Source organism: Tupaia chinensis, unplaced genomic scaffold, assembly GCF_000334495.1.
Source record: "Tupaia chinensis unplaced genomic scaffold, TupChi_1.0 Scaffold000089_1, whole genome shotgun sequence".
Classification (NCBI taxonomy): domain Eukaryota; kingdom Metazoa; phylum Chordata; class Mammalia; order Scandentia; family Tupaiidae; genus Tupaia; species Tupaia belangeri.
Window position 1 is genome coordinate 3082251 of NW_006159551.1, and position 23797 is coordinate 3106047.

Below are 23797 nucleotides of genomic sequence, written 5' to 3' on the forward strand. Positions count from 1 at the left end.
GGCTGTAAGGGGCAGTGAAGGGTGGTGTGTACGCGTGTCTACTTTGAAAGAAGGGAGGGCACTTGTCCATAAAGTGGTGATTAAGGTATCTGGTCCCACAAGGCTCAGAGAACAGTTGAGTCCTGGACCCAATGGCTTGAGAAACACTCTGGATGCCTAAGCATGTATGCCCAAAACCCTGAAAGGAGGGAGAAATGGAGGAGAAGGGGTTGCAGCATCACCATACCCCATGGGGCATGCATTCTCACTGTCCTTGTCTCTATCTGGTGAGTGTATGTACCTCTTGCAAAGTTTTAAAATATAGAAGTGAATATACATTATAAGTCTACCCACAGAACAATGCCATCAACAGGCTCACATTGCTATGGTGGGAAAGGAATATCCTTTTTTATCTGTAAACGTTGACTCAGTTTCCTAGTGGTACATGTGAGACTTGCTTTGGAAGATTGAGATCATTTCCCCTCTCACGTGGTTGCCTTGCCGTATGGAACACTCAGTTTGGCTTTGTTCTGCTGCTTCATGGTGGTCTTTATAGATGACAGTGGGGTCATCTTCCAGCCAAGAGTGAGGCCCAGTTCCCAGTTATGCAGAGATATGTTCCTTTAGGCATCTTTACAGAAACAATAATGCAATCTGTCTGAAAGAGAGATGGGACTTTGGGGAATTCTAGGTTAGTGTTAGTCTTACCTGCCTGTAGTAACAACACCCTTCGTATAACTTTTTAGTTTACCACCAATAATGACATTCATTTATCCCTGAATAAAGTGCTTAGCTAAGACACTGCCTAGCCTATAGTAAATACTCGAATGTTCTTGTTATCATTGCATTTACCACTATACTGACATTTCTACATGTACCACTACCATTTACTGTTTACACTACATTTCTACTGTATTACCTCTGGGGCCACTTGACCTACCCACCCATGCATCCGTCCATTCATCCCTCAACCCATCCTACATCTTTCTGCATGCTTTCAAATCTTTTTGAACATCCTTCTTTTGCTTTTCTTCTCTCTTTCCTCTCCTGCACACGTGTAACTTCTGGTACTGGAAATACGCTTTGCTCATTCATTATTGCGATTTCTTTGTATTTTTTTTCCTTTGCTTCCTACAAAGAGGAAATACTTCCCTTTCTTTTCTGTAATTTGAATGACATTTGATCTGGGCCGTGGAAGTAACTGAGAAGACAAATAGATCTTGCTTCCTTCTCACCTGAGACCTGCAGTGCCATGCATGATTCAACCTGACTCCTTTCCACCCAGAGTAAGACTCCTCTCTCTTTCTTTCTGAATCACTCAACCCTATCCTCATGGTTTCACTGAGTGTTTCAAGTTCATTCTGGTTCAAAGTAACACATCTTTCTATTTATACATGCACTTGTTGCTATTTATTTATAATATTCCTTTGCCTTAAATATTTCTTCCAATTCTTTCACCCACGACACACCACACCATTATAATTTTTCAAAGGAAGCTGTATTTTTATCACCATTATTGCATTACATTTCTATTACCTACTTCTGTAAATATTTATTGACTACCTGCCTAGGCCCCTAGAGCACAGGATGCATCTCTTATATGTCACTAGCATGGTACCTGGGATATAATATGTGTTTGAAGAAACTATTTAAGAAATTAATTATTTGGGACCAGCAGGTGGCATTAAGGAACCCAACTCCCACATGGCCAACCATGGTTCCAGTTCCAGTTCCTGGTAGCTTGAAACTCATGCCTGGTATGTATGTGTGCATGCCCAAAATCCTGAGCGGAGAAAGGAGGAAAAGGGATTTGGGCATGGCCAACCCCTTTGGGGGATGATTTCTCACTTTCCCTATTTCTGTCTGTCTCTCTCCAATGAGTGCATACATCCTATGACAAAAAGCTTAAAAAAAATATCTAATTAATGTGCTTCTAGTACCAACCAATATCTAATCTTGAGTATGCCTGTGAAGTCATTGCTTATTGCTCAAAGTACATTTTATCAAACAGAATAAACTTAGTATAAAAAAGTTCTGTATTGAATACTTTGATTGTGGTCTCAGATTGAATATGGTCTCAGATTTAATATTTATAAATATTTTCTTTAATCTCTAGGTGTTCATTTTCCTCATTAATACTTTACCAATGTTAAATACCATTGACTTCCCACTAGTGCTGCTGACTCAATCATTTTTGTTTTGAGAAGTTTTTGCTATAGGGTGTGCGCACTTGCCAGAAAGACAGAGACAGAAAGCAAGAAATAACCTCCCTGATAGGGGGGATGGCCACACCGCAATCCCTTCTCCTCCATTGTCCTCTCAGGATTTTGGGCACAAACACACACATGTGCCTAGTGTGAGTTTAAGCCACCAGGTCTGGGACTTGAACCATGGTGGATTACATGGGAATCCAGCAATGTAGCCATTACGTCAACTGTTGGTCCCCACTTTTTTTTAAGAGAGATTTTTGTTATAAGACACGCTTGCTTTCCAGAGAGTCACAGAGAGAGAGAGAAACAGAAAGTGAGAAGGCATCCCCCAAGGGGATGGCCATGCCACAAATCCCTTCTCCTCCACTTTCCTGTACGGATCTTGGACATACACACATATGCACCAGCATGAATTTTAAGATGCTGGGCCCAGGACTCAAACTGAGTCCAGCAATATTACCATCCCTCATGGCTTGGAAAATGTGCCGATCACACATGCTTACATGATCAAAATTCTAAGAGAAATGGAAGAGAAAAGATTGTGGCACAACCATGCTCCATTGTAAGAAGGTGCTATATCCTTTTCCTTCTCTCTCGGGTCAGGGTCCCTACCCCTAACAATTCAAAGTAAATAAATACTTAATGGGAAAAAATGTACCTGTAGCTATTTAAGGTTATGTGTGTTGTTATCTGCTGGTCCTGACTTCCCACTGCTTCTTACCAGAAAGAGAGAGGGAGGAAAGAAGGAAGGTAGTATTAGGAATATTTTCCCTCGATTTTAATGTAATTTAAGGATGCAGAATTCAATTTGGATCCACAAGGGAAATTCCATCTAAACTTCCAAATTGCAGGTATGTGTTATTAATAAATACATATAGTTGTGACTTTTAGTATTACCTAAGGGCAAAATTGTCTTTCCACATTTACCTTAAAAAAAAAAAATTGCTATTCCCTTGCAGAACAATATTACTACAATAGAGAGGCAGTTGGACCTCTTGATTTTTCACATTAAGCTTTGCACTTTAATCTCTAGTGAAGTTTCTTTAAAAATAAAGATTACTAAGCTTTATTACTGAAATTCTGGTTGATGCAGTCTAAAAGTATGCCATAGTATTTGTATTTTTAAAAGAAATTATTTATTTTATCTCATCATCATTATTTTTAATTTGACCAGAGAAAGAAAGGGAAAGTGAGAAAGCAAGCTAACATGTCTAGGACTAGAACCATGGTCAGCCATGTAGGGGTCCAGTGTCTTAACCACCACCCAACATTTGTATTTTTTTTAAATGATTATTTATTTAACTTTATTTATTTATTTATTTTAATTTTTGTCAGAGAGAGAGACATAGAAAGAGAGAGAGAGAGTGAGAAAGCAAGCCACTGGGTCTAGGACTTGAACCGTGCTTGGCCATATGGGATTGTCCAGTATCTTAATCACCACACCACCTGCTGGTTCCCCTAGTATTTGTATTTTTAACAAATCACTCAGGTGACCCTGACTTGTAACCAATACCAACATTGTACTCATCTCATTTCAAAAGCAACTACTTGGCCAGCTGGTGGCACAGTTGTTAAGGCCTCTGGATCCTATGTGTCCTACTGCACAGTTCAACTCCTGGACTGAGTAGCTTGAGAAACATGCCAGGCACATGTGGGCATGTGGACTTATCTTGGAAGGAGAAAGAGATGAAAGAGAAGAGATCGTGGCATGGCATGACAATCCCGCATGGAGGGTGGGGTGCTTTCTTTCTCTTTCTCTCTCTTCTCTCCTCTGTCTCCAGCCAGCACATGCACTCTCTGGCCAAATTTGTAAAACAGTAATTTATTGTACAGCTACTTTGTGTTAGACACTATTCTAAACAATATATAGGTGTGGTATAACTCCTAAAAGAAACCTTTGAAAATAGAAGTGATATATACTCCATTATGTAGATGAGGAAAACAAGACTTTGGGAAGTTGTGATTTGAGTCAGAGCTCCTAACAACCAAGTTCCAAAGACAAGTCTTGTATGTAGGTCTCTCTAATGCTGAAACCCCTGTTTTTTCTATCATACTACAGAATGCCCCACTGTGGTTTATCTAAGCGCTAGAGTGAACCAAGATTAGCCCATGAAAGGATGTATTACGCATGGCTAACTTCCTGAGAATAACAGACGAGAAGGCATTTTCTAATTCACTGTTGAGACTTTTGTGTCCTATACCACTTGATTAAAAGAAGTTTGACATTCTGTGTACCCCAATTATGTGGTCTAGTTCAGAAGCCTTTGAAAAAAGGTTTGATGTAACAGAAAATATTGATTTGTGATGTCCTCAAACCATTTCCAACCCCTCATGGCTGGATCGTCTCCCAGATAGTATTTTTGCTTTTCTGCAACTTAGTGGCATCTGGGTGACTGAGTGTTGGTCCACGAGATGAGAGCAACAGTGGGGGCTTTTGCACCTTGACCCAAATTCATGCCTTACAGGTAGAGGTGACGCCTGGAGATGCCTTCATCTTTGAGTTAATAAGCCAACCTGGTAAAGACAGCAGAGTGGAAATTCAGAATGCACCTGGGTCTCTGATGATTGTTGAGCCTCAGTGCCACCCTTAGACTTGTTTCATGTTGAATGCTGTTAGGGGCCAGCTGTAGCTACAGGTTAAGGGAGCTGAACCCCTTAGGGTCAACCACTGTCCTTCCTGTCCCTCATGGCTTGGAAAATGTGCCGATCACACGTGCTTGCATGATCAAAATTCTAAGAGAAATGGAAGAGAAAAGATCGTGGCACAACCATGCCCCATTGTAAGAAGGTGCTATATCCTTTTCCTTCTCTGTCGGGTCAGGGTCCCTACCCTTAACAAGTCAAAGTAAATAAATACTTAATGGGAAAAAATGTACCTGTAGCTATTTAAGGTTATGTGTGTCGTTAAATCTATTACTATTACTTAAACGCATTCCTCTCTGATGTGACTTCTGCTACATAGAGCAAGCTGCACTGTAAACCTCTGACGGGTTAAGTTTATTATTTATGACTACTTTGCCTAGAATTGAGTTTTGCTGATGGTAGAAACACTGGTAGGTCTTTGTGAGGATGAGCCCATGTGGTGTGTGTTGTGATGTTTCAGGACATCTACCCTGTGCTTTATGAAGCCTGCTAGTCTCTTTGCAGGTGTTCTTCTTTCCAAACATAAATTAAAGTTCTCTGAGAGTGAGCTTTGATAAAGAACCTAAAATAAAAGCAGAGCCCAGGCCCCTCTTATATTTATAACCTGGCCTGTGTTAAGGATGTTAGCTGGGTGACATTAGTATTAATCATAAGCTACTTTCTGCCACAAATGGCATCATTAAAGCATTCGAGCCAAGGCCGTGAAGCCACTAGAGGAACATTCGGATGACAGATTCTTTCCTAAACTTCGCTACTTTGCTGCCACTTGCACCAGGAGAGAGGCAGGCTCCCAAGGTGCCCATTCTAAGTAGGACAGCTAGAGTGGAAACTGTTCCATCCATCACTCACCAAGCAGATCCCTCCAGCCGAGCCTCACTGTGAGTTGCTTTACCCCACCATCCGCTCTCACCAGCCCTTGAAGCCACTTGACCCATGATGAGCAAGGCTGCAGTGCCAGTCGTTGAGAAGGTGCAGCCTGATTTGTTTTCTGACCAGAGTGTGCAGCCACCCACCAACTCGCTGCTCTGCTTGCCCTGCTCTGAGAGGTTGGGACTCACAATTTCCAGAATGAAGCCAGGGGAATGGAATAGAAAGGATGATATGTACACTCTCACTGAGGTGATTTAAGTGTACATAAATATAACTTTGGTGTATCTGATGAATCACATTCATGATTCCATAGATATTTATGAATTTTACATATATGTGTATGTGTTCGTTTCCCTTTTACATGTTTATGTTGGGTTGTCAGAAAAGTCATGACATATTTTTGCATTAAAAAAATACCAATAGAAGGGAACCATCAGTTAGTGTAATGGCTATGTCGCTGGACTCCCACGTAGTCGACCGCAGTTCGTGTCCCGGACCCGGTGGCTTAAAACTCACGCTGGGAGCGTGTGCGTGCGTGCCCAAGATCCTGAGAGGAGAATGGAGGAGAAGGGATTGTGGCATGGCCATCCCCCTGGGGGGTGATTTCTCGCTTTCTGTCTCTATGTCTCTCTCTGTCTGGCGAGCGCACGCGCCCTACAGTGAAAATCTCTCCAAAAATAAAAAAAAAATACCAAAAGAAAACTGGGGCTTGCAGGTGGCTTGGTGGTTACAGTGCTAGAGTCCCACATGGCTGATCACGGTTTGAGTCCTGGACCTGGCAGCTTGCTTTCTCACTCCACTCCCCCTTTCTCTCTCTCTCTTCCTGTCTCACTCTAGTCACATTAAAAATAATAATAAAAGTAAAATTAATAAAATTAAATAATTATTAAAAAAGAAAAACATACAAAAAAAGTGTCATATTTTTTCCAAAAGTCCAGTATATCTATGAGTATACATGTATAAGAGTGCAGTGTGTGTATATGTGTGCATATTGCATTGGGTGTATATGTGTGTATAGTACATTATGTGTATATGTGTGTGTGTCAACACATACACACACATATATACATTTCCTTTTAAAATATATTTGAATAAACAGTGCTTTTTTTTTTAGAGAAATGCATTAATTGACATTCATATAAATGGCATATTGGCTTAGCACAAATTTTAAAGGAGCTAAATGCCTAGTGTCTGAGAAACACTCAATAGTACCATTTGCTAAACTCAAAGAACACCCCTGGGATGAAGAAATACGATTATACCCCACAGAAGATAATGGTGATCTTACCTAATCAGAGGTTGAGACATGGAGTATCCACTTCAGGTAGAATGAATCTTTCCTAAATGAACTCAAAAGGTCTCGTCAAAATACACTTCACAGTCAGCTTGTCAAATACATAGTGAATTTCTACCGTCTGTAAGGCTTCATCTTAATCCTGTTAGAGCTACAAAAATGTCTAAGATACACTTGATGTTTTCAGCGATTGTATAATGGTGTAAGGAGGAGTCTCACGAGAACTTCCGAAGTAACTTTCCTGTCTCCCTTGAAAGAACACCCAGGTTATGCTGGTTTATGAAGACTGTGAGCTTTCTCCACCCTTGACTCCTAACCCTCTGCCAGGGTACCCCAGGCATGCTGGCTTTTTTTACTTTTCCTGTGGAATTCCATGCTTGTTCTCACTTTGAAACCTGAAGTCAAGATGGTCTTGCAACTTGGAACTTTGTTTCCAGATAGCTGATATCTCCCACCTTACTTAAAGATCACTTCCTCAGAGATGCTGCTCTTGAACATCTCATAGGAAGATTCTCCTTCTACTCTCCGCTCTTGTAAAATTTTACTAACTTGTTTTGTTGATATTTTTAACTCTTATCAATATCTGAAAAATCATCTTATATCTTCATTTGATTATTACTCATCTCTCTCAGCCATAACTGCACGAGATCAGGACCAAAGTGTTGTTGTAGTTGTTTTAATTAAAACTGCCTACTGGGGACCAGCAGATGGCATAATGGTTATGTTGCTGGACTCCCATGTAGTCAGCTGCAGTCCAGGACCTGGACCTGGCAGCTTAAAACTCACGCTGGATGTGTGTCTTTGTGTGTCCAAGACCCAAAGACAAGAATGGAGGAGAAGGGATTGTGGTATGGCCATCCACCCTGGGAGGTGATTTCTCACTTTCTGTCTCTCTCTGGTGAGAGCACGTACCTTATAGGAAAATCTCTCTTAAACAAAAACAGACAAAACACAAGAAGCTGCCTACTGTACTCAAGTTCTGAAAATAAGGCCTGGCGCATATTGGATACTCAGTAAGCACTTTTGAGTGTATTAGTACAGAGCAGGTATGATTCAGAGCCAACCTGTAACTACCTCATAGAGTGGAGTGAGTATGTCTGATGGGGTGGTCAGAAGAGCCTCATGACGGGAAGAAACTGAGCAGAATTTTGACAGGCCAAGTTGAGAGAAAAGGGAATTTCTTAAAGAGAAAGAAATGATCAAAAACTCAGATGAAAGAATCAGACAAATTAGGGAATATTTGAAAATGCAGCAAAAGCAGGAACTCCAAGAGGAAAAACCAGTTCCGTTATTGTGTTAAGAGATAAAATATCTCCCTCTACAGGCATAATCCATTTCTATCCTGCAGTTATCGGAGCAGTGCCTATGAGACAGTGCATAGAGTCATCAGGAACACAAACACCCTGCAGCGGGAATCGTACATACACTGGCCTCAGTGTTCCACATCTTTGCAGGTGCTTTTGGGATGTACTGTGTCAGAGAATGAGGTCCCTTGTCTTGTAGTCCTGTCTCATGCTTCATCACCATTGTACAAACTAGGAGTCTTGGGTCTCCCTTTTTCTCCTTGTGGAAAAAGTTTAGCTGTAGCTGTCGAAACACTCCACCAGCCATGGGATTTGGGAGTTAAGGAAGATTCAAGAAATTAAAATATCAAGAGTTAAAAATCTTTTTTTATTTTATTATTATTTTTTTAATTTTCTGATACAAAGCACATGCCCAGGCCAGAGAGAGAGAAAAGAGAGGGAAAATGAAAAATCGCCCCCACGGGCATGGCCATGCCATAATCCTTTCTCCACTTGGGATTTGTGGCACATATGCACATGCCCTGCCATGTTGTTTGTTCTTTAGAAAGAATTTTGCTGTAGGGCTCATGTACTCACCAGAGAGCCAGGGACAGAGAAAGTGAGAGATCACTCTCCCAGGGGGAAGGCTATGTCACAATCCCTTTTCCTTGATTCTCTAGTCAGGATTTGGGCATGTATACACCCAGTGAGTTTCAAGCCTCCAAGTGCATGACTTGAACCATGGTCGGCCATGTGAGACTTCAGTGGCTTAACCACTACACCACTTGTTGGCCCCACTCAGGTATGTTTGACAAGCCTCTGGGTCTAGGACTCCAATTATACAGTTGGCCATGTGGGATGGAGTGCCTTAACTACTCCGCCACCTGCTGGCCTATGAAAAAAGTTCCCACTGATTAGTATACCCAACCTGAAGTCATCCCATTGAAGTGTCTGGAACAGGCTGCTAAAACTTAAAGGAGGAGGGGTGACCAACTGTTGATGTAGTGATTACATCATTGGACTGATTGACTGTGGTTCGAGTCCTGGACCTGTTGGCTTGAAACTCAAGCCCACGCCCAACACATGAGGAGACAGGATTATGGCATGGCCATCTCCCCTGAAGGGTGATTTCTCATGTTCTCTCTCACTGTCTCTGTCTCTCTCTCTCCCCCAGCAAGCACAGCACCCTAAGGCAAAAGCCTTTACTAGTGACCCAGGCTTGGGTGAAAGCAAAGGTAATGATACGAAGTGGATAGTCTGTAGATCTATTTTTGAAGGTATGTCCAACAGTTATTTTTCTTGGTCCTGGAGTAGCTTTCACATCTCTGTGGCACTAAAGTAAACTAAGAATGCAACCACATCTCAGCAGGGTGTTATATGATGAAAAGGAAAGTTAACCCAGTGTCCCAGGAGTTACTGTTCCTGAATTTGTTGAATGTTTGGAGCTTACATAACTCCTGCCCACTCAGTATCTAAAAGGGTACTCCCAACAACTCAGTGTGGGAAGAGAAGATGGGAGGAAAACACAGTTTACCTAGTTCGTAGAGAAAGAAAATAGAGCTGGGGTTACGTACCTGGTTAACAGGCAGGGTTGGACTTAGACTGCAGTCGTCTGTTCCACAGAATCTCCTGGGAAAGAGGTGCTAACTTATGGTCAAAGATAATCCATCTTGAAACAGGAAATATATTATCCTCACTGTGCCAAGTAGTCTTTCTAAGTGACATAAGGCTTTGAAATCATGGAATTATGTCTGTGCGTAATTCCCCTGTGGGTCATATATTAATATACAGCAGAATCAACAACAACCAAGTTTGAGCAGATATTTTTTTCCTTCAGTTAAAGACACACTTTCCCCATATGTATCTTGTGCGTGCCGTAAGCTGCTAGAGCTGGTACTCAGGGAGTCCAAACAGCATTTTGTGACCCCATGGGGAACATTTGCCTTGTGAATTTTAGTCTCATCGATGCTTTGAAAAAAATGTCTACATCACTCAGGATCATTGGCCCACTGCTATTGAAAATACAATTTTTTTTTCTCTATTTGATACTAAGATTGTAAAAATAAAGGGAAGTCATTGTCTTCTGAACGAGCCTATTCCATTAGGGTTGACTGGTTTTGAAACCAATAAATTTTCTCCTTTTGATTTCATGATAGTAGAAATAAGTTTGGCCTGTAAGCTTGGCCTTGCACCAATTAAACATTGCATTTGTAATAACATTGTAGCGAGACTCCTCCAAGCTAGACAAATTCCGCCTGGCATCCCCACTCTGCCATATCATCTTTTCATGTATATCTCTTTCATAAAAAACACGGGCATTTAGAAAATAATGTTAAAATCCAGAAATCTTCAAACCTTACAGAGTTACATTATACAATAATTTGAAAGTGCATGGGGCCAGCAGGTGGTGTGGTGGTTAAGGCACTAAGACTTTCATGTGGCCTACCCCAGTTGAGTCTCAGACCAGGTGGCTCGCTTTCTCTCTTTCTCTCTCTCTCTCTCTCTCATAAGTGTACATGCCCTATAGCAAATTTAAAATACTAGTAGTAAATAAAATTGAATAATTCTTTTAAAAAAAAAGAAAGTAAAAATTGGATGAAAAGAATCCTATCTCCAATGCCTGCTAGGCAGAGATGCAGTCTCTTCAAAGAGACTCTCTTTGAAGAAAAACTCGGGGGAAATCTACGTTACTCTTTATGAATTACCAAAGCAACAGTGGGAGTTTGAAGTCTGCTTGGACGGTGTATAGACCCATAAGAGATGGGAAAAGGATCCAAAAGACAAAAGTCACATATTGAGCTAGCAGGTACCAGCTCTTTTGCTCCCATAATGAGCTTGCCACCCTTTCTCTTTAGCAGGTCTGAGTCCTGTGGGAAATAGAGCTCTATGGTACATACAGTAATTGGCTACAGGGTTTCAACTTTGATCGCAAAGGAGCATTGCATGTAAATGTACTATCTTATATCATGTTACTGGTCTCTGATAGAAACTATCGCGGTCCTATTGAGAATGCTCATTTTCACAAGGCACTGTCACAATTTCATGGTAGTGTTCTGGGGCTTCTGAGCCCTACCTCCCTCGGACTTTTAGAGTCCTCTTGGAAAAACAGTTGAGCAAAACTGCCAGGAAGATCATTGTGCCAGGTGTGGAGACTTGGCATTTTAAAGAAATTGGCTCAGGGCCAGCAGGTGACATAGTGGTTAAGGCACTGGACTCCCACATGGTCAATCAATTCCAGTTCTAGTCCTGGACCTGGCAGCTTGAAACTCCTGGTGGGTGAATGTGTGCATGCCCAAAATCCTGAGACGTGACCAAAGGAAAGGGATCATGGCATGGCTGTCCCCCTTGGGGGTGACTTCTCATTATCTCTCTCCATCATGAATGCATGTGCCTTATAGGGGAAAAAAAAGAAAGGAATAGCCCAAGATCAAACATGATTCTTCATGGCAGGCAGCCATATCTCTGTGGGAGGGGCGAGGAGTGAATTCAGTTTTATTGAACTTTATTTATTTTATATATTTATTTTAATTTGACCAGAGAGTGAAAGGCGGGGGTGGGGTGGGTGGGGAGTGAGATAGCAAGAACCCAGAATGGCATTATATTCATCTTCTTTTTCTTGTTCTTTCTGTTGTTGTTGAAATTTTTGCTTTAGTGTGCATGTGCCCATCTGAGAGGGAGAGACAGAAAGCAAGAAATCACTCCCCATGCCACAGTTCCTTTTCCACCATTCTCTTGGGATTTTGGGCATACACACCAGGCATGAGTTTCAGTTTCACTGGATCTGGGACTCAAACTGCAGTCAACTGTGTGGGGTCCAGTCATGTAACCATTACACCATCTGCTGGTTCCCATATTCATCTTAAAAAATGTCTTAGGGGTGAGCCCATCCATAAATATATCAATAGCACTTTCCATACACATCTGCTAATTGTGCTTCCATCATCTCTACTCCTGGTTTGAAGGAGGACATCCTTTAGAAGTGACAATCTCAGCTTTGGATCAGTCACCTACACCATTGTATTCTGCAGAAGGCAAAAATAAAATCTGTGATGGGTAAGAGAATTAGCAGCTGTCATCCCCTGACCAAGAACATTAAATGAAATCAGAGTTCTGTCGCAAAAGCCGGCTTCGTTTGTGTTTGCCCTGTGCTCAGATGGCTTAAGGATGGAACCGTGTGTTTTCATCAAGCCTCCAGTGAGCGGAGGCCAGTATTTATTGCTTCCCCTGCCTGTACCTGGCGCCAGCAGAGAGCAGACTGTACCTCCCACAGCTTTCTGTAGCGAAGAGTAAATGCAATCAAACACTACTGAAGGCTGGAAATAAAGAAAGATCACACAGACAGATGCTTCTCTTTGTTCTTCCACGTTGTTAATTTGGGCACAACTTGTGGCTTTGCGGAAGAGAGCTTTAGAGAAGAATCTCTAAAAGGATATAAATTTTTTTTTTTTTTTTTTTTTTTTTTTGCTATAGGGTGCATATGCTCGACAGAAAGACAGAGAGAGACAGAGAGAGACAGAAACTGAGAAATCATCCCCCAGGGGGGATAGCCACACCATAATTCATTCTCCTCTTGGGATCTTGGGCACGCATGCACACATGCCTGGTGTGAGTTTAAGCTGCCGGATCTGGGACTTGAACTGTGGTCGAATACATGGGAGTCCAGTGATATAGCCATTATGTTAACTGCTGTTCCCAAGATATAAAATATTTCTGAATGAAAACCCAAGTCCAGAGTCAGCTGATGTCATGGCTGAGACCATCTCCTCAGATTTAGGAACATCTTTAGAGATTACATTGAGTGAAAATTCCACAGAGACAATCTTAAATAACAAAAACAAAATAGCACTTAAAGATGATTATGTGCATGTACACACTTTGTGGAAATAATATTACAAATAACACTAAAATTAAGATTGTATTTTCTTTGTATAACAAACATTTGTTAGCACTTACTGTGAGTCGGACTGTGTGCTAGAATTACAAAGGCCTGTAAAATATTGTGTCTCTTACAAGAGCTTACAAACTAGTAGGGGCAGAGAAACTTTTGTAAGCAGTGGATGCCCCTGATTGCTTAGATCAGCAAAAACTACCTTAACCACAATTTTTTTTGTCTTTTTTAAACCATACCATTCAAAGAACACTTGCAAGGTACAAAAAATATATTTGATTTTTCATTTCAAATAAGCTCATGTGATTTAGAAAGTTAATACTTACTGAGTTTTGCCATTTAAAAAAATGATTTATCTTGATTTATTATTTATTTAATTTGATCAGAGAGGAGACAGAGTGAGAGGAGGAGAGAGAGAGGAAAGTGAGAAAGCAAGCCACCAGGTCTGAGACTTGAACCATGGTTGGTCATGTAGGAATCCAGCGCCTCTAACCACCACGCCACCTGGCAGCCCCAAGTTTTGCTATTATTTTACATTTGTTTAATTCTTGCCCAAACCTTTTAGATAGGATCTCATATGAAGAAAAATAAAATTGAGGTAAATAATGTATTTTTACCACAGGGTATGTGCACTTGACAGAGAGAGAGAGAGTGACACCTACTACTGGTGCATGATCACACCACAATCCTTTTTCCTTCATTTCTCCATCCCATCAGGATGTTAGGTATACATGCACAGGATTTAAAAACCTGGCATGTTTTTCAAACACCCAGGGCCAGGATTTGAACTGCAGTGAGCTGTATGAGATCTAGTTCCCAGTGAATTGTACTTATTCATTATACTATGGGGCCAGCCAGAAAATGAATAACTTCATTAAATTTTTATAACACTTTCAAAGAAGTGCCAGGATTCGAACTCTGTCTGAATCCAGAATCAGTACTCTGAACCACAATATATTGCCTTATTAAGAGAAGGCTTTTGGGCATGCCAGTGGCATGGTGGTTGAGGTGGCTGGCTCTCACGTGGTAGACTAGGTGGTTGGAATCCTGAACCTGGAGGCTTGAATATACATGTTGGGCACAGATCTGTAGGTGCCCAAAATCTCAAGAAGAGAATGGAGGAGTTGGGGTTATGATCTGGCCATCCCTCCTGGGAGATGCCTTCTCACTTTCCCTCTCTTTCTGTCTCTCTACAGTGAGTACATGTGCCCTATATAAATAAATAAGTACATAAATAAATAAAAAAGAAAGAAAAATTAAAGGGTATAAACCACAGAATACAAAGTTAAAGTTTGATCAATTGCACAGGCAGTTCATTTAAGAAAAGTAGATCATACCTGGTACCACGTTTTCCTAAAAATATTTATGATAGCCTAGCCTGTGGTACAGATGGTATCACTTACTGGGAGGCTGGAAGCCATAAGGGAGACCTGGATTTAGTCCCTAGGCCCACACGCATATGCCTGGATTGATTGCGTGTGCTTGCAATTTGAGCCAATTGTAAAGTTGGAGTAGGAGCACTGTGATGTATTGAAATCTTGTCAAAAATACCTGTTTTTCTTTCTCTCTCAACCCCTCACTCTCACAAAGAAAGGAAGAAGGTAAACACACAAATATTCATGACAATTGAATGCAATACACACAGCAGTCCTTTATTGTACCTTTTCACTTACATAGTCCCCAAATCAAGTCCCCCCTGAGTCTGTGTCCTACTCTCTCAGGAGGCCCTGGAATCCATTGTTTTCTTTTTTTAAAGAATTCTTTTATTTTGGGACCAGCAGTTAGCGTAACGGCTATGTCACTGGATTCCCATGTAGTCAACCATGGTTCGAGTCCTGGGCCCGGCAGCTTAAACTCAGGCCGAGCGTGTGTGTATGCATGCCCAGGATCCCGAGAGGAGAATGGAGGAGAAGGGATTGTGGCATGGCCGTCCCCTTGGGGGGGGGCTTTCTCGCTTTCTCTCTTTCTTTCCCTTTCTTTCTGGCGAGCGCACATGCCCTATAGCAAAAAACCTCTCCAAAAAAAGAATTCTTTTATTTTTATTTATTTATTTAAATCTCAGCAAAGAGGGACAGAGAGAGAGAGAAAGAGAAAGAAAGTGAGAAAGCAAGCCGCCAAATCTGGGACTCAACGTGCATTCAGCAACGTGGGAATCCAATGCCCTTATCCACCATGCTACTTGCTGGCCCCTGGAATCCATTGTTTTCTATAGCTGACATTCCAGCAACTCAAAGACTCAGAGCTGTTTCCTCCCACTCCCTTGCATGGTGATTTTTAATACAAACTATATATTTTATCCAGTCTGACTTAAATTACCTTTCTTAAGTGGTCCCCCACCCTGGTCAGCCCTCAAAACTTGCAACAAACATCAAAAGTGTTTAGGTCCTAGACCCTCTAATGGGTGAAAATCATGCTGTCTGCCTTCTGCTCATCCGTCTTCCCGAGTCCGTGCTAGACATCACCAATCCATCACAGGACTGTTTCCTGCAGGATCTGGCTTTGGAGTTCCCCTCAACAGTTTTGACCCTCAGCATGAGAAATAATACATTCAGTCTCATGGACTTGCTGAAGGCAGAATCTCTCCTCCTCAAGTCTATCTTCTCTGTGTATATCATCAAGTTCTATTCCACCCTGAAATTATCTGCATAATATTAAGTTCAAATAGACTCCTAATCTTCCCCTCAGAGGATCTGATTCTGAATTTGGACTGGGGCAAAGGAGTTCCTGTTCGTAATAAGTCCCATGTGATGCTGATACTGTTGGGTTGGCTATGCCTCTCTGAGAACCACCGATGTTAAATTCCTTGTGTTTTAGTTGGAATTAAGGGCCTGTGGCTGCTTTCATGGCAGCTGACCACCTAGGAGGGCTGTGCCTTTGAACAAGTTAATGACTGTCTGGGTGTTTTCAGTTCCTCATCTTTTAGATGTGGTGTACAAAAATCTTTCTCCTGGGACCAGCAGATGGCATAATGGCACTGTTGCTGGACTTCTATGTAGTCAACCGCGGTTCGAGTCTCAGACCTGGTGATTTAGTGGCTTAAACTCAAGCCAAGTGTGTGTACATGCATGCCCAAGATCTCGAGAGGAGGGTGGAAGAGACAGGATTGTGGCATGGCTATCCCTCCTGGGGAGGATTTCTCTCTTTCTCTCTGTCTCTCTCTGCTTTTCTGGCGAGCACATGCGCCCTATAGCAAAAACCTCTCAAAAAAAAAAAAAAAAGAAGGAAAGAAAAGAAAGAAAACTTCTTTCTTGAGGTACTTATAATGATCGATTGAATCCATCTATATTAAGTGCTTAAAAGAAGACAAGGCAGCTGGGACTAGGAGGTGTTGTAATGGTTATGTCCCTGGACTTCCAAGTAGTTGACTGTGGTTCAAGTCCCAGACTTGGTGGCTTAAAATTCATGACAGGCACATGTGTGTGTGCATGCCCAAAATCTTGAGAGGAGAATGGAGAAGGGACTGTGGTGTGGCCATCCCCTATGGGAGTGATTTCTCACTTTCTATCTTTCTCTGTCTTTCTGGTGAGCACACACTCCCTATAACAAAAATCTCTCTTAAAAAAAAAAGACATGGAAATTAATAGGGTCTCCCAAAAATGTTATCCAGTATTACTTATTCATTGTGGTTATTGACTCAATTCAGAACTTTGCGCATGGATGGCACCCAGAGGCTTAGTGAATTGGAATTTACCACCCAGACCTACAATAACATGTCTGATGTGTGGCCTCATTGAGCAGCAGCACACATGAAGATGTACAAGTTTAGAACTGGCCCCCTGGCCTCGTGGTTAAGGGCGCCTGATCCCGCATGGCTGAACACAGTTCGAATCCCAGCTCTCTGGCTTGAAAACAGGCCAAGTACATGTGTATATGTGCCCCAAATCCCAACAGGATGGATAAAAGGTGCTGAAGTAATTGAAGCACAACCTCATCCCAGCTGGGGTGCTTCCTCTCTTCTCTCTGTTTGTGTGTGTCTGTCTCTCTGGCAAGGGCATGTGCTATCATGATGATGAACTAAGATCAGCTCTGCTTTCAGATGACCCCCAGCTTTCGTTTCTGCAATTTAAAAATAAGAGATGTACAAGGTTATAGCTGTTCACAGCTGTTTGAGGAGGTCTTTTGCAGTTGACATATGTATTCACAGAGTATGGTACCAATTGTTTCAGGTTGTCAATTATCAAATTGATGCACAGAGACAAACTATTCAAGTTATTTAAGCTCAGAGAAAGAGTCAACACTCATCATAGGAAAAAGACTAAGCTTCTGAATAATTTCAGCATTGGTTCTTAAAGGTAGAACAAAACGCTCTTCAGAAATACTGAGAATGCTTTGAAATAGCCATCTACCTGACTGCCTTGTTTTATGACTGACATTTCTCCCGATGGTGATCGAAAACTGTCATTTGGGTTCCTTTGCGCTTTTCATCATTTCTTCTTGTGTTCTGTCATGCAGTTGTCGTGACATTCCTTCTGAGGCCCTCGTGAGCAGTTGCACGCAGGAGGTAAAAATGATAGACCCAGGAGATTGGTGCCCGTATGCAGAGGCTCCAGCTAAAGGGTTGGCTATTTATCTGAACCTAAAATCAGAACTCAGACCAGTAGATGTATTTCCTCTGACTTAAAAAGCTATTCGTATAAAAGATACACAGTTACCTACTTACCAAACCATATTTATCAAAAAGAAGAGAAATGCATAAGAAAGGGAGTGATGAAAAGCCAGAATGTGGGATTGGCGTGGAGAGAACCAGCCTACTATAGGCATGGTGTCTGCTGGGACCTGGATGGTGGTGCAGCAGTAAAGCATGGTGCCATGGGAGGCTGACCTACAGGGAAACGTCCAGGGCACACATCCCGAGACCTCCCTGAGTATGATCTGGAGCTGGCTGGAGCTGGGCGTGGGCTGCAGTATGGGACCCTGTTCAGGGTGCTATCTCTGTCTCCATTCCTCATGTCTCTGTTTCTTCCTCATGGAAGAAGGAATTAAGCTTAAAAGTAAAAGAAATGGCATTCAAATTTTTTTAAGAGAGATTTTTGCTATAAGTCACATGTGCTCAGAGAGGCAGAGAGAGAGAGAGACAGAGAAACAGAAAGTGAGAAATCACACCCTAGGGGATAGCCAAACCATGATCCCTTCTCCTCCAGTCTCCTCTTGAGATTTTGGACGCACATGCATATGTACCTGGCATGCGTTTCAAGCTGCCGGGTCTGGGAATTGAACCACAGTCGGCCATGTGGGAGTCCAGCAATGTAACTATTACTCCATCTGCTGGTCCCATTGAGATTTTTTTACTGTAAATATCCAGACCTGAGGGCCAGCAAATGGTGTGGTGGTTAGGGGTGCTAGACTCCCACATGGCAGACCATGGTTCAAGTCCCAGACCTGGTGGCTGGCTTTTTTGCTTTCCTTCTCTTCTCTCTCTTTCTCTGACTCTGTCCCGCACTAGACAAATTAAAATAAATAAATAAATGAATAGGAAAGAAAGAAAGGAAGACAGACAGACAGACAGAAAGAAAGAAAGCTTTAAAAAATAATATATATATCCAGGCCTGAAATTTAACCTGAACTCATATTAGGTAGGATTATCTACAAAGTAATAGTAATGATTTCTATTTGTAAATCATAGTCTCTGTCTAAGGTATTAATAATTACTTTGACTTTCCGATGACTGGCAGAACGTTTCCGCAGTCTCTTTTAGGTATAGTGTGTAACATAGTAAGTGCCTGAATAAATGTCAGTTATATGATTAGAGAATATGGCTTGTCACTTTAATGGATGAAGATCAACTCTGCTTTCGGATGGCCCCCATTTTTCATTTCTGTAGCTCTTGCATGAGGTTGAGACCTGCAGGGAGCTGAGATGTGATGTGCTCATGCAGAGAATCTCAAAAAGTAAATTACCATATTAAATTTCCAAGAGATGTTTTTAAGCCTTAAAAATGTCAATGTAGGGGCCAATAGGTAGTATAGCAGTTCAGGCACTGAACTCCCACCTGGTGGACCACAGTTTGAGTCCCAGACCTGGCAGCTTCAGACTCAAGTTGGACCCATGTGCATGCATGCTCAAAATCCAAACCAATTAAGTTTTCTTCATAACATGCATTTTCCATGAACTTTTTGATGATCCCTCAAGGTAACATAAGATATGGATGAAGCTTTCAAGCCAAGTGTAGAGACATTGTGATGGACAACATCGGTAGAGGGGCATAATTACAAACTGTGACTCAAACTATCTTCCTCTTCCTCAATTACATTGATCACAAATTGCTGAAACTACAAATTACTAGTCAGTCACTAGCTATTTATGTATCTACCTAGAGACATGTGACGGAGTCCTATTGTGTTTTGTTTGAACTAGGTGATGACTATAATCAAGAATGAAAACGTGTATAATAAGGTTTCATTATCCATGCTCTGTGTGCCTAAGTAATTTCAGTACTGTAAGAATTGATCTTAGGTTTAATCTTTCTCTCCCCTATTCTCCTCCTGGGATTATGAACACACATGCACATCCATGTGGCATGATTTTCAAGTCACCAGGTTGAGGACTCAAACCACGGTTCTTCATTTAGTACCTTGACCACCATGCCACCTGCTGGCCCCCTGACCTCAGATTTTAACAGTGTGTTGAATGTGGTCTGCATCATTACTCTATTATGTTGGAGCCAGACCTGGAGTAATTGTGATAGCCCACCTCTGTTTTCTGAATATTGGGTTTTGTGAATTTCAAGAATTATCAGAAGGCCTCCATGTTTTTAGTCTGTGTAGAAGTACATAGCATAACTTCTTTAGATCTAAACAACAGTAGAAACTTCCTGAAATTCTGAGGAAATTTGTGAATTTAATTGAGACTTCTAGTTTAATTTCTGCAGTGAATCATCCATCTCCTTGTGAAGAGAGACATTTCTGGTGGGGATAGTTCTAAGACAACAGTTACTCCCAGGAATTGATGGATATAACTCCAGTGGTGTGAAAGAAGAGAGAGAACCATATTTTTGTTTAGTTCACTCTGGAAATGAGGAATTATAAGATTCATAGTTTCTAGACTAACTAGGTGGCATAGTAGTAAAGGCAGTTGCACCTTACATGGCTGACTATATAGTTCAAGTCCTAGAACAGGCATTTAAAAAACTTGGGCACTTGTGTGTGCATACCCAAAAATTCTGAGAGGAGAAGGGATTGTAGCATAATTCTTCCCTGGAGTGTGTGGGAGGGCGGATTCTCACTTTTCCCCTTCTCTCTCTCTGTCTCTCTCCAGCGACCTCATGTGCCCTATAGCAAGACAAAATAAACAAATTCATAGTTTCTTTGATTTCCCTAATCTTGCACTATTATTATTTTTTTTACAAGTTTTTGCCACAGGGTGTGTGCACTCACTGGAGAGAGAGAGACAGTGAGAGAGAAAGCCCTCCTGAGGGGTGACTTCATGCCAATGTCACTTTCCAACCACTGGACCCAGGACTTGACCCATGGCCAACCATGTGGGAGTGCAATGCCTTAATTATTACACCACGTGCTGACCTCTCTTACACTATTACTAAATGAAAAATAAGAGTCCCCCTAGTGAATATCAGTTCAGAGCACAGAATATATTTTCTTTAAAAAGAAAAAAAAAATCTTTCCCAACCCTTCATGATTTCACCACTTAGATTGTGCCCGTAATATTGGCTCTGATGCTGTCTAGTAAGAAGAGAGTTCTGGAAGAGGCCTGGCATCTGAAAGACCTTGCGGCTAAAACACAAGTATGTAACCTGCATGGCAGCTGCTCACCGCTGAGTTGGGACTTTTTACTTGAGTTGAGCACCAAGTGAAATCTTATGGAAAAGAAATCAGATGAATAAAATGGTAACACAAATGGGTTATGGCTGAAAAACACTGTAGTTAAAACAAACGGAACATCCACTAGGGAAAAAAATGCCCTTATGGAACTTTTAGTGAGTGAAGCTTCCCCAAGTTCTCAATCAATCCAGGTCACTTAGCAAAATCAATTGCATGTCATCACCATTCCAAAGAGGCCTTCAAGTACATTTAGAAGGATGACTTTGAAATTGAAATGGAGTGTTGTTGCTACAGTGCTATCATAACTCGTCTAAGGATATTTTGAGGTTGCTCTTTACAATGCCTTAGAGTTTAAGATGAAGTTTCTAGACCTCTGTTACACCTCCCACTTCTTGTGTAAATAGAGACTTTGAGTATTCTGTAAAGATGTGATCGGTCCCATGGAATCTACTTTCTGAATTCTTGGATCACCTATAACATTTGCAGATAATGCCAATAAGATTTGCTGTGGTGTGAGCCATTTTAACTAGGATATTTTTTTTTTCAGTGCTGCAAATTTAATTTGGGGTAAATTGGCCAGTGGTAGTGGGGCAGCAGTAACGTAGTGCTCCTCAATGGTGGAGCCATGTTGGAAGGTCCTGTGTTCACATCTCAAGGTCTCTCTGTGTGCGCTGGGTCTGTGCACCTGCCTGTGCTCCTGACTGCCTGGATCAGGGGTAGAACATAGATTTTTTCTCTCTCATGAGAGAAATAAATAAATAGATTTCAGAAACACTGGATTTAAAGTAAATTTTCCTATCCTAGTGCTCATTTGGATTGTCAGGCCATGAGTTTTTAAGTAAATATGACAGCCATGGAATAATTTTGCCATCCTTCCTTGAAGACCTACAGTACCCTACTATAACAATCAATCATTTCATTATAAGGCTTCCTCAAGTCTATCTTTGGCAACATGTTAACCAAACATAGAGGAGGATGTTTTCTAGAAATCCATTGTCTTTTACTGTTTTCCCCATTTGCACCATTTCTGTCTCCTTCCCACTCTTTTCAGACATCCTCCATGAGGAATATTCATTTGAGTTCTGTACATCTCTTCTCTGCACTCGTAATTGGTTATAAAATCCTCAGGGTACATCCTTGACATTGTCCCCTGGACTTGGTCTTCTCCATTCCCTCCTCTTCAGTTCTGAGCTTTGAGCTAATAGTTACTGCAGCCAAGCCTTGTGCTAAGTGCTTCCCATACAAACTTCCATGTAATTCTTAAAATAGCCTTGGAAGGCCATTACTCTTACTTTACTGAAGAGAGAACTGAGAAAGTGATTGATCAAGTAACTTGTCCCAAGGTCACCCTGGTGGTAAAGTTTGTTTGACGCTGAGTGATGACAATAATCTAAGTAGCCTCTTGGGCTTCTTGTCTTCAGCCCTCTAGCATAAAATGCAGGCAATCATTCTTCCAAGCGGTGGCTTCTATCAGCCTGGTTCAGCTCTTCCTTTGAATTATTATTTTTTTTTTGAGTTACATTTACAACTTAATTTGCCATTCTTGGTCATATTTCCATGGACCCCATTTTATATCTGGGACTCAGTTCCCCATTGTTGGCAAACACAGATCCTTTCTCCAGCTTAGTGTCTCCTCACTGGCCTGTGCCAGCTGCACTAGGACCCTCATTTTTGCTCTCATCTCTAATTCTCCCCCCACCCCCACCCCTTTTCTTGCCTTTGCTCATCTACATCATCAGGAACATCCCTTCTATATTTCCCTTGGATCCTAGTTAAATGCTCATACCATCCCAGAGTATTCGCTATTCATTTCGTCTCTGTATTTGCTAGTGTAATATTGCCTTCTCTGGTAAATAGACTCCCAAATGTAGAAAGTTACAAGTATAACAGAAGTATATGGCCACAATTAGCAGGTGGCATTTGTCCACACAGACTCTTCTGATCAGAAGGCTCCTCCATTGTTTTAAAGAGTCATCCTCAGTTCAGTGACATCAGCAGCACCTGTGGACTTACTAGAGATGGACATTATTTGCATCATAGACTGAATCAGAAACTACAGTGAGGGCCAGCAGGTGGCACGGTGATTAAGGTACTCAATCCCAGATGGCTGACTGCATGGTTCTAGTCCCAGACCTGGCAGCTTATAAAACACGCCAGGCACATGTGCATGCATGTCCAAAATCCCCAGAGAAGGGATTGTGGTATGGCTATTCTCCCAGGAGTGATTTCTCACTTTGTCTTTGTCCAGGTGAATGTATGTGCCCTATGGCAAAAATCTTTTTAAAAAATTACAAAAATTTTTAAATAAAGGAACTGTGGTGATAGGGCCTAGCAGTGTGTTTGCACAAACCCTCCAAGTGATTCTCATGTGCAGCAAGATTTATGAATCACTACCTTATGGCCTAATGATCATGTATATCTGGCCTATGGAAATTCAAAGAGGATGTGGACAAGGTACATATGTTTTCTCTCTTTTTTCTCTTTAAGAGATCTTTGCCTTAGGAGTTGTGCACTTACTGGAGAGAGAGAGACAGACAGACAGACAGACAGGGAGAAAGTGAGAAATCACCCCCTAGAGGGGATGGTCACGCTACAATCCCTTCTCCTCCATTCTCCTCCCAGGGTCTTGGGCACATACACTTGATGTGATTTTCCGGGCACTGGGTACAGGACTTGAAGCACTGTCAACCGTGTGGTGGTCCAGTGACATAACCTCTATGCCATCTGCTGGCCCTGATACATGTGCTTTTAAAAAGGATTATTCTGGAGGAGAAGCACATCACTTGCATCTTAATTTTGCTGATGAGGCCTGCCTAAATGGCCGTGCCTCACGGTAAGGGGGTATGAGATGTGAT

The 23797-nt window shown here is 41.7% G+C and overlaps 1 protein-coding gene across 1 annotated transcript in view; it reads left to right on the plus strand.

Moving 5' to 3' along the window:
- The window catches only part of GRM7 (glutamate metabotropic receptor 7), a 1001339-nt gene that overhangs the window by 559936 nt on the left and 417606 nt on the right, over positions 1-23797 (plus strand). Inside the window, exons 9-11 of the mRNA XM_027769777.1 lie at positions 4655-4706; positions 12242-12332; positions 17620-17724. Coding sequence (XP_027625578.1) covers positions 4655-4706; positions 12242-12332; positions 17620-17724 — 248 coding nt within the window. The remainder of the gene's footprint in view (positions 1-4654; positions 4707-12241; positions 12333-17619; positions 17725-23797) is intronic.